Source organism: Cottoperca gobio, chromosome 6 (genome assembly GCF_900634415.1).
Source record: "Cottoperca gobio chromosome 6, fCotGob3.1, whole genome shotgun sequence".
NCBI classification, from domain to species: domain Eukaryota; kingdom Metazoa; phylum Chordata; class Actinopteri; order Perciformes; family Bovichtidae; genus Cottoperca; species Cottoperca gobio.
In genome coordinates, this window is record NC_041360.1 from 24,325,102 (window position 1) to 24,336,925 (window position 11,824).

At 41.5% G+C, this 11,824-nt stretch overlaps 2 protein-coding genes across 2 annotated transcripts in view; both read right to left on the reverse strand.

The window, feature by feature from the left end:
* kif21a (kinesin family member 21A) overlaps positions 1-794 on the reverse strand; it is a 47,110-nt gene extending 46,316 nt beyond the window's left edge. Inside the window, 1 exon segment of the mRNA XM_029433168.1 lies at positions 364-794. Within this exon segment, the coding sequence (XP_029289028.1) occupies positions 364-407 (44 nt within the window). The 5' untranslated portion in view covers positions 408-794.
* Positions 795-2,910: 2,116 nt separating this feature from the next.
* On the reverse strand, positions 2,911-10,077 carry LOC115009473 (proton myo-inositol cotransporter-like). Its single transcript, XM_029433448.1, is given in 11 exon segments — positions 2,911-4,694; positions 4,852-5,004; positions 5,282-5,400; positions 5,743-5,868; positions 6,203-6,317; positions 7,071-7,234; positions 7,334-7,442; positions 7,576-7,784; positions 8,253-8,412; positions 9,596-9,999; positions 10,001-10,077. Coding segments are annotated over 11 exon segments (1,857 nt in total). The 3' UTR covers positions 2,911-4,473.
* Between the last annotated feature and the right edge of the window lie 1,747 nt (positions 10,078-11,824).

Below are 11,824 nucleotides of genomic sequence, written 5' to 3' on the forward strand. Positions count from 1 at the left end.
TGGAGACGGACCCAAATGTGTGTGTGTGTGTGTGTGTGTGTGTGTGCACCTGTGCAAAGGGAGTGCTGCTTTATGGTTTTGTGCATCACACTTTGGGAAAATGCAAATCCTAGAGGAGGTGGACCACATAACTGACCGAAAAATGTGTCCTGAAAAGCCGGTAGCAGTGTGAAGGTGCCCGTGGGGAACTGGGTCACCGTGTACCAATGAAATAAGGATATTTTATGGACCCGTGTGTGCGTTGACCTGCAGGTGTTCGCTAGGCCCGTGGCACTGACTGACAGGTGGCACCGGGCAATTAAGAAGACACAGCTACGCATTTAACCGGTTGATGGGAAATTAAAATAAATATTAGTGACTTACCTCAGTGCCACGCGGACTGAGCTTTCATCCTGTCCAGAAGTCATGATTCCTTACACAATAATCGATAGAGAAATAACCCAAAAAAATAAAATGTTGGCTCCTTGTCCTGGCAAAAAAACCGAGAAGAAAGTGCGCACACCCCGGCAGGCGGGCGGGCGGGCGGGCGGACAGAGCAACACAGCTGCTCACCTCGACTTTAGCGCCGCCATTTCAAAACAAACACAACAATTGTCTTAACGATGTTTTTAACCATGATATGCGCGCGGGGGCGAGGCGGGGGTCCACATGTCACGTCTACGTGCGCTGCATCTCTGCGCAGTTTTGCCCGGATGCTTCAGCTCCGGCTCGAGCTCACATGCAGACTGCTGCTGCTGCTGCTGCTGTTAGGTGAGCCACGCGCGTACACATAAACACACACGCACACACACACATGCATACACGCGCAGCAACAGTGCCTCTCTGCTCCGTTTACGCACCGGGGAGGGAGCCGCAATGCGTCAGCAAGCCACGCCCTCTCCGGGGAGAACGGCTGCGAGGTGACGTCATAACAACGAGGGTCTCGTGGGTCTCGTGCACAGAAACATCCTAAAACTATATTATTGTTATTAATTGAGTACACTACATATACAGTATATATATATATATATATATATATATATATATATATATATATATATATATATATATATATATATATATATATATATATATATCAGGTAAATGCCACAAACATCAATTTAAAATGTTCAAATTACAATTAATAAGGAGTGTCTAAAACATTGTATTGTTGTATTTTATACATTTGTTTAAATATTATATATATTATATTATTTTTTGTCATTTCCTGGATTTTGGTATTGATAAGCGTTTCCCCTTTTATTCAAGCTGTATTTGTTTTTGTACTATAATTGAACAAAAGTACATCTTTCATGTGTTTAACTAACATAGATGCATTATCATATAATACATGTGTTTATTGTGTAACATGGCATATAGACACACACACACACACACACACACACACACACACACACACATATCCCCCTCAAACACCAACATGGATCTAAACTGAATAGCTAAAGTAGAGTAAGATTACATATAATCGAAATGTGCATTTTTTTATTTGGAGTGTGTATATGATATCCATATGAAACATTAAAACGTGTTTAAATGATGCTACTTCACTTCTTACACACTGAAGGGAACTTTTAGCGCCCCCCTGTGTAAAGAAACCATCACGGTCTGTGTGAGGGCAGTGGAGCGATCGAAAGGGTTTTAATTAAGTTTCTTAGGTGCTGACACAGAAAGTCCTTTTTAATCACAGACGGGAATTCAAGGACATTTAGAGGTACGTTATGTCAGAGAGTTTTCTAGCAGAGGTCAGAACTGGACTTCTATAGGAATGCTCCTCCAGCGTTTGGCACACTTTACTGTGTATTACTGTGTAACTGTCGGCAGTCGTATCTTGTTGCTCTGAATACGCAGAAATACCCTGATATAGTCTTCCTCTGCAGACGTTTATTTGTTGCATCACTGTTGACTGTAAAGGAACTCATTGTGTCCTTAGATACTGTATACAGAGATGCTATGATGGTATATATATATATATATATATATATATATATATATACTTCCACAACATATGTATGTGAGTATGCAATTGTCCCTTTGAGTATGTCATGAGCCTTGGACTTAAATCAATCTTTACAAAACTTTAAAACGTTAAATTAATTGAGTTAAGGTTATTATTCTTAAAAACTAAGCCACAGCGAACGCTAACAAAGCAAAGCAAGCCAAAGCTGCATAATTAAAGTTTGGTGAGTGTAAAAGCCACTTCCTGCTGGGCGCTGACACCATGCACACAGGAGTCCCGTTACAAGCCTATCAAGTGACCAAACCACAGGCTCACTAATGACAAGACACACGTTAGTGCACATTATAGTGAAGCCGAGCCAAAGACCGCTCTACAGAGACTGAAGGAAGTTATATCTTTAAAGATAATATTACAGTCATTGCTAACCTGCACTTTGTGGCTCAATGAAGTACCATCCCAGTTATGTATCACTCCAAATCATCGAGACTCCCCTTAGCTAAACATCTCATCTACAATCTACAATCTACAATCTACGATCTACGATCTACAGGACACTGTGGAGTTAAAATGCAAATTTCAACATTAAGCATTAAAAACAAACATTAAGGTGGCGGAAGAAATCTTAGAGTTGGACGTCTCAAAACCTGGGGGGGGGGGGGCATTCCTTTGCTAGTTCCTGCTTCACAAATGTGCAGATTCAAAGCTTTTCTCTGTCATTAAAGACAAATTGGCAAATACATTTCTTAGAAAAAGGTTTGTTTTAATCCTAGTGTTATTTTTGTCATTTGAGGGGAACTGGCCCTTTAAATCCTGCGCTCCAACACAGGAGCTATATTTTTACATCATTGCTTTTTGTTCTTAAAGTAAAATGTACTTTTGAGTGAGTGCACGCACTAATATACAGCACATCTACCTAAACACCACATCATAGAGGGAAGCTTTGCATAATAAAGTCAGGCTTCAATCGACTGTATGTTTATTTCCCAAAGATCACGCTGATGACCAGAACGTGATCGAACAGATATGGAATGTAAGTACATACATATACAAAGTGTAAATGACAGTACCAACATTAAAACATCCAATTTTCCAATGCAAAATGCACAAACTTGTTCCCTTTTTAATTTCTCACACAGGCTGGTGTTCAATATGATTTACACGAATAGTGGCAGGATTATATCACGGTTATTATATTTCACAACAGGTATGACATCATGTGAGAAGGGTTACGAACCTGTAACAACAAAATATGTCGTTAGAAATACTGAAAAGAATTTGTGCGCATAAAAGCAAAGTTCTTATTATTGTTATCTCCAAATGTTTCACTCATCAGAAGAATCCCAAGATAAATACTCAGAATGAAGATTGTGCTTCAATAAAACATTTAAAACAGAAACTACTTGAACTGATGACTGTAATAAAAACAAGACTGCATCAGAAAACTTTTAAAAACAAAAGTCAAATGTACAGTTTTTAGATTTTAAAATGCTAATTGTCAGATATATTAAAGTGTGTCTATGCAAACAGGATGTTGTGGACAAAGGGGCTCTGTATAAAGGTTGGTGAGGGCGACTCGGTCCCCATTATCTGAGCTGCGAAAACAAAGACATTGATCATTAAAAGTGCATACAGTATATTTAGAACGGTTGCAGCATAGTAGAACAGGTGCACCTTGACGCAGTACTTACAGTTATATAGGCTATGGCGCTCTCTGACCCCACCGCTCCATAGTGTGCTTCGCTGTTTTCCGACCCTTGCTAGAAATATTTAAGATTTGAGCAACTTGTTCTCGCAATCTGACATCTTTAGAAGACTTCTGGTTTTTAACGTGCAATCTCCCCCCCCACTGTGCAAACAAAAGCAGCAACCCAAAATTAAAGTCTAACAGCAGCACAGATCGCAAAGCGTTCTACACGATGTACTGACATGAGAAAATGTGCAAATGAGGTAGAAATGAATGAAAGTGTTTGTCTCTTCTCCATCGTCTGATATCTTCATGACGACAGATCATCGAGGGGAGAAGACAAACACGTTCTTGAAATAAAATTGACTTGCTACAGAAAGGCCGAGCGAATGATGAGTCAGCAAACCGATCGCTTGCTTTCTGAACTCACCCAGAGAACTAAAATAGATTTGTTTCTAAAAATCCCCCAAAGTTCATCTTTAATGTCCTTAAAATCCAGAGGATCAGCTTGTTGAACACGGAGCTTCCATGAGAGAACCGTGATCTGTAGTACCAATAGACCTGCTCAGCAGAATCCTGGAGAGTCTCGCTCCAATGTTCCCGTTTGTGACGACAGAGAGAACGATCGGAAACAAGAAGAATGCACAAAAAGAAAAAAGCAGACCAACTCCCGGCTGAGGCAAACGGGAAATAAACCAGGTGAGGGGAAAGTGTCAGTTACAGCCAATCACTGGAGCGCTCAAGCTTTTGTTTTGTTCTCGGCCACCAGAGGGCAGCATGCCTACCTCACCGCCTCAGCAAACCAAAAGCACAAAGAGAACATCTTCCCAGTCTACTCTAAATCTGAGGCGTCGTTGTCAGAGTGGAGGTAGTTGCTGCCTTTTACCCGGGTGTAGTGGACGTTGCCGTTGGGTGAGGAGGATCCACAGGAGCAGAGTGGACCGGTGAACAGGTTTTCGACGTCCTCCAGCTGCAGGCCCTTGGTCTCTGGGAGGCAGCCCTGGATGAAGAGAAGACCCAACACCACCAGGCCCATGTACATGAAGAAAGCCCCTGGAAGAGAGAGCCACATGCACGTTACATTAGGTTCTGAGCTATGGTTGCCAATCTTAGCGTGAAATCATTTGCCATTCGTGTATTAATTCTAATTGCCAAAGAATATTCACATTTCCTATCCTTCTGTGCACATGGCAATACAAATATGTCTTACCGTAATAGGTGAGCGTCTGAGCGATATGAAGGAAGGTCAGAGAAACGAGGGCGTTGGTGATCCAGTTGACCCCGGCTGAACAGGCGTTGCCGGTGCTTCGCGCCCACATTGGGTAGATCTCCGAGTTCACTGTCCAAGGCATGGGGCCCATCCCTGACACACAGAGGCAATACATGCACGATCAGACACGTCATCATTGTTGGCAGGAAGATTTCTGTTGCCATGTTCAGGGTACATATAAACAAACGTCCCCTTCATGTGGCATCTGTTCCCCGTGTTAGCCACAGGTATTAGGTTTGTGTCGCAGTATTGCATAACTGTGGTTTATTACAAGCCGCCATCACACCAGTAATAACAGGTGGTAATACCATCAAATCTGTCATTCACAAAAAGACATGAAATGAAGAACAATGAGAAAGTTGTTTCAGACCTGGAGCAAAGAACGCAAGGTAGAGGATGAGGCCCAGCAGGACGACCCAGGAGTACGATGTGGGACAGTAGTTGTAGGCCCAGATCGGGCCGGTCGACGCTTCTGTCTGGTTGGAACATCTGGATGAAGCAAAACAAGAAATTAACACCAACATTTCTCTGCAGGTTTTACAGATTTGAATTCAATCTGGATAATCCAGCAAAGAAGTCTTGTTGGTGTGCTGCATTTCATTTCTGTACTTTGAGATGCAGCAGCACAAAGAGGATGTTACTCCTCCAGCTTCAGCTTTAAGGATGCTGAGAGTGCATTTGCTTTTAATAACTTATATTGTTTATGCTATTTCGTGTGAAAAGAAATGTAACTGCAGATTTAAACACGTCATGACAGCCACATCAGTGTGTTCTGTGACGCTTCTTCAACGTCAAACTCTCACACAACCACGCAGAGAAGCGGTGCCTGACCTTCCCCAGGCGGCGTGATCTGTGGACGCTTGATGAACGGGAACGCAGGATGAGTCGTACACTCTGGTGCCGTTTTCACGATAGCAAAATCCACAATTCGGGTCCAACATGCAGGATTCACAGGACCTGGAGGACGGAGACGGATGTAAAACCTCTCAGACTTATATACATCCACACAACAGGGCTGTCACAGTACTGAGCAACAGACGAGCACGCACGCACACACACACACACACACACACACACACACACACACACACACACACACACACACACACACACACACACACACACACACACACACACACACACACACACACACACACACACACACACACACACACACACACACACACACGACAAGATAGTGACGCTTCTGTCTGTGTAGAAAGCACGATGATTTTTCCCTTTATGATGCAAATTGTGAGACTATAAAGAAGCCAGGTGTGTGTTCTCCTACCCGTATAGTGTGCAGGTTAAGTTCTGAGGGTCGACCGGGTGGAGGTTGATGGGCGGAGAATACTGGGCAGATAGCAAGAACCCGAATGCCAACAACATCAGACTCAGACAGGTACCTGCATCACAGGAGATTAACACAATAAAAGAAGAAAGTTATGAACACATTAAGTACAACTCAAACCTAGAGGAATTTGTTCTGGAGAACCACAGAATTCTTTTCACCTGCGTTCTTATGATGATGAATCTCGTTTGTAAGAGCATGCCAGTTGATCCTAATTAGAATAAGTAAACGCCACGCCAATCCACATAAAGGGACATGAGGCTGCAGGGCCGTGTGCACGCACTGACATTAAACAGAAACGTTGAGAACATTAAGTTAAGAATGTCTAAAGAAACTAAAGTCTAAAGGTAAACAGCTCTGAGGTGGACGTACGTCTGCAGGAAGTGAACGTCAAACGAGCTGCCATCCCATCCAGCAGCCTCAGGATCAGAAGCACCATCACTTATTATTGGATGGCGTGGTTTCTGATTAACATGATTCATTTGAATTGAAGTTCAACATTTTTTTTTTGAATAATATTATGCTTTGTAAAATAATAAACATAATTATAAAATAATATCATAAATGATGAAAGTATTATGGTCATATAAATCTTAGAATATTACACAACATAACTCAGAACATCAGCCGAGTGTGCTACTGACAGATTATGTTATTACCAAAGAATACAAAATAAACACACATGTATATACTGTATATATATATATATATATATATATATATATATATATATAAATAATAATATATATGTATAATGTATAAAGTCTTTTAATTAACTAATTACTGTAGAAATATGCAAAGGACAAACCCAAAAGACTGCCCAGGCTCAGCTTCCTGCGGCCCACTCTCTCCACCAGCCACACTCCCAACAGGGTGAACACGAAGTTGGTCGCAGAAGTTGCAGCAGACAACCAGATTGCCTGTTTAACATCCCGCACCCCCGCCATCTGCAGAATGGTTGCACTGTAGTACCTGGATATAAGCGAAGAGGTTCAACGATAAGGTTCATAGTGGACGATTCATGATGCAGCAGAGCGATCATTATATCGGAGCTATTACAAGATGACCTACATCACAGTGTTTACTCCGGTCAGCTGCTGAAACATCTGGAAGCCGCAGCCAACGATGAGAGCCCTTCGAGTCGGACCGTGGTTAAGGATCCGCAAAATAACAAGTCCTCCTACAAGACAAACAAACCTTTTGTTTATCTTTAACGTCGTCCATGTCACTTTGTACAAAAGGTGGTTTTGTCACATATAGACAAAACTCACAGCTTAGATTTGTTTTTTCCTGTTTTCACAGAAGTCTTTCACCTCCGCCCGACTCTTTCTCCTCCTCCTCGAGGCTGATTCTGATGGTGTTGTACTCCTCGTCTACACTCTGGCCTCCTCTGATCCGGCTGAGAGCTTGGCGGGCCTCTTCGCTCCGACCCTTTTGGAGAAGCCAACGAGGGCTCTCCGGCAGGAATAAGAAGCCGACGAACTGCAGCACTGCCGGGAGAACGGACAAACCCAGCATGTACCTACAAGCGTGGAGAGAAGGAGATGGAGGGAAGAGGTGAAGGAGACGCCTGCCACCGCTGAGTCTCAAGTTAAGGTCTGAAAACTCTCAGGGGTCTTGACGGGCATTACAGGGGGCCGATTTCATCATCATCATTTAACCTAAATCATGAATTGGGACAGCAAAGACACACAAGTCAGCATTGAGTCACTACTTGTTGTTTAACGGTCAGTGTCGCCTTTTAAAAGCACAATCCATTTGTGATCTTTGCTTCGCCTGGTCGCTTCAGCCGTCAGAATATACCTATATAAAGGCGCGACACAAGAGTTTCCTATCAAAAGAATCTATTTGCCAATAGCACTACATGTGGTAGAAGCTGATGTTGACGAGGCAGATGAATCAGTCACGTTCCTCACAAAGAAAGAGGGTCAACAAAACTAAAGTGAACGCCTGTCATGGAAAGGTACAAGCAAGAAAGACCAGTGCATACCTCCAGCCATCGTGGCTCATGTAGCTGAAAGCACCGTCGATCAAAGTGGCAACGAACTGGCCCCCAGTGATGAAGAGGTTGTTGATAGTGACCAGCCGACCTCTCTGGTGAGGGGGGGAAACTTCGGCGATGTAAACAGGAACCGTCATCGAGGCAACGCCTGATGGGAAGACAAAAAGAAAAAAGGGTTTCATTTTGATAAGTTCTACTTTCAATCCAGGCAAATACTGCGACTGGGAAAACAGGTCAGGTGACGGGACAGGTTGCTTAGGAACGGACTGTGTTGGCTCATAAACAATTCACACACAGGTTAAGGTGTTCCTGAGATGTCACGGCCATCCCAAGTACATCTACTCAAGTACTGTACTTAAGGACATGTAATTAAGTACATCTACTCAAGTACTGTACTTAAGGACATGTAACTAAGTACATATACTCAAGTACTGTACTTAAGGACATGTAACTAAGTACATCTACTCAAGTACTGTACTTAAGGACATGTAACTAAGTACATTTACTCAAGTACTGTACTTAAGGACATGTAACTAAGTACATATACTCAAGTACTGTACTTAAGGACATGTAATTAAGTACATCTACTCAAGTACTGTACTTAAGGACATGTAACTAAGTACATATACTCAAGTACTGTACTTAAGGACATGTAACTAAGTACATCTACTCAAGTACTGTACTTAAGGACATGTAACTAAGTACATTTACTCAAGTACTGTACTTAAGGACATGTAATTAAGTACATCTACTCAAGTACTGTACTTAAGGACATGTAACTAAGTACATATACTCAAGTACTGTACTTAAGGACATGTAACTAAGTACATTTACTCAAGTACTGTACTTAAGGACATGTAACTAAGTACATATACTCAAGTACTGTACTTAAGGACATGTAACTAAGTACATCTACTCAAGTACTGTACTTAAGGACATGTAACTAAGTACATCTACTCAAGCACTGTACTTAAGGACATGTAACTAAGTACATCTACTCAAGTACTGTACTTAAGTACAATTTTGAAGTACTTTCTGGATTTGTTACTTTCCAGATTTAGATTATTAATATAAAATATAATAAACTAATAAATCATGGTGTATTATTATATATGAAACTACCGAGCAGTATATAAAGTAAAGACATGTACACATGAATGCTTCACTATTTATAACCCAGTAATATAATATGCATTATTCTGAAATGGGATATTCTGCATAATTAGTACTTTTGGTACTTTAAGTTAGTTTGATGCTAACACTTGTGTACTGCAGGACTAGTATTAATACTATATAATAATAAAATACATCATTTCCAAACACCAACTCACCTATGCCCAGGCCAACTATGATTCTGCCCACAAGAAGAACCACCTTGTCCGGGGATAAACTCAAGATGATGCCACCAATGCCAAAGATGAAACTGGCCAAAAGGATGCAGACCCTGCGCCCCAGCCATCCATTCAAGGAGCCTCCACTCAGGGCAGAGAAGGCCGCAGCCCAAACAGTACTGGAAACCAGCAGCTCCTGCCACAGACTGCTCAGGTTCAGCTCCTTCTTCATGAGCAGCATAGCCCCGGAGACCACCCCGGTGTCATACCCGAAGAGAAATCCTCCCAGGCCAGAGAAGAACGCCAATAGATAGACGAACCCCGACCCGGAGGCATCTTGGTCCAGGTGATCCCCACCAGTGGTAGATGGAGGCCCAATGAGACTGCGCTCTCCATCATCCACATGATTTCTGTCTTCTGCCGCCCATAGAGTTGCTCATGTACTTCAGGCTGACTTCATCGTGGCTGCTGGTGCTGAACATAAGGGGAAACTAGGAGTGAACATCAATTATATTAAAAAAAAAAACACACACACACACAGCAGAGTTGAGAAAACGTGGACCCAAACAAAAGGAGGTAATAATGCTCCTAACTGAGATTCTCTCGCGGTCCAGTTTGAGGGAAGAAACCGGAAGAAGCCAAAGCGGCTAGATTTGAACAGCTAACTAGCTAACTAGCTAACGATAACGTTTCGTGATAAACCCCTTAATACAGCAGATGTTACCCTCATGTCATGTGATACATGTGCTCTACTCTAATGCCTTTAAAACGGACACCAAAAGATTGTTTACCACGGACAGTGCTACATCTCTGCTCCGTTCCGTGAGCGGCCATGTTTAATGTTTACGTCAACGTCATAAGGTGTGCGTCATACGGGCTGCGTCATATGGGCTGCGTCATGTGGGGCACGTCACGTGACTGTCAGCCTACAGCACAACACAAAGTTGTCCAACAATTTGTAACGTTGACAATGTGCCACCACTAGGTGTATTCGTAAATAAGACGTGGCATCCACAGCCAAATCATTCATCGGTTATTTGAGACATACATATTGTTTGAGCAATCAACTTATTAGCTATTCATTTAGTTTCTTCAAAACTCCATTCATAATATATCATTTTTGTAAATCCTAGATTATCGGCTAATGTTATTTATGTTAACGCGGAAGTTCAGACCATTTATTGAACGTTCCGTTAATTCGGCATACATGCAGTGGACCCATTTGTATCCCTGTCTTTTTTCTTTGTATAATGCCTTTAAATCAAATCATAATTATTTGATGTCCACCTTTTACACAATAAGTAATTGACCTAGCTGCTTATATAAAATAATATAAACTTAAATCTACCGGTATTTCCAGTTTGGGCGGGTGGTGAAGTATGTCAAAAGCCAACTCTAATATCTGAGAATGTATTGGAGCATGTTGCTTATTGCTTTATTTATTGATATAGACTCAAAGTGCTAATAAACTAGACGCTGAGCTTCAAAGATAAAGAATCAATGCGCTGTATCATTCAGAGTAACTTCACACTGAACAGCTGATACATAACACATCACATCACATAAAACACTCTTAACTAAACAGATGTTATCTGAGCAAAAATAAACCCAACTATACCTGTAGAAAGCTTATTCTGGAGCACTTTATCTGGTGTCCTCTTTAACAAACGGGATGTTTGGCTGGTGGCTCTGGATCATATGATCATATGAGAAAAGAGGAACACGCCCCTTTACGTTGTAATTAACAATGAACAAGGAAAAGCTTACCTGAGCCTCCTGTGATCCTCAGACAGCTGTGTTTACCTTCTCAGCCCTGTCAAACTCAAATTAGATATTTTAGGGCTGTACAGTCTGAGCAAAAGGCACAACATATGGTCATATCAGCTGTTTCTTATTCGCCTTCGAAGACCAAACAATGATGGATGTGGGGTTTTATTTAAGAACTAACTTTGTTATTGTTAGGAGCTCAAATGAGCTGTTTGTCATTTTATGTGGTTATTTTATCCTAGACAAATTTGAGTTTCTTTTTTATATTTGCATTTTTACCCCGGCAATTTCCATTTTTGACAAATAGCATCTGGCCTTCATTCTATAAATAATATAAATAAATAATAAAGAAAAGGAAATAAAATGTGAATTGACGTTTGTTAAAATATTAAGACATTCAATAAACAACTTTTCAGTCCCTATCTTTCACTTTATCGATGCTGTAAATACCGTAGCTACAGT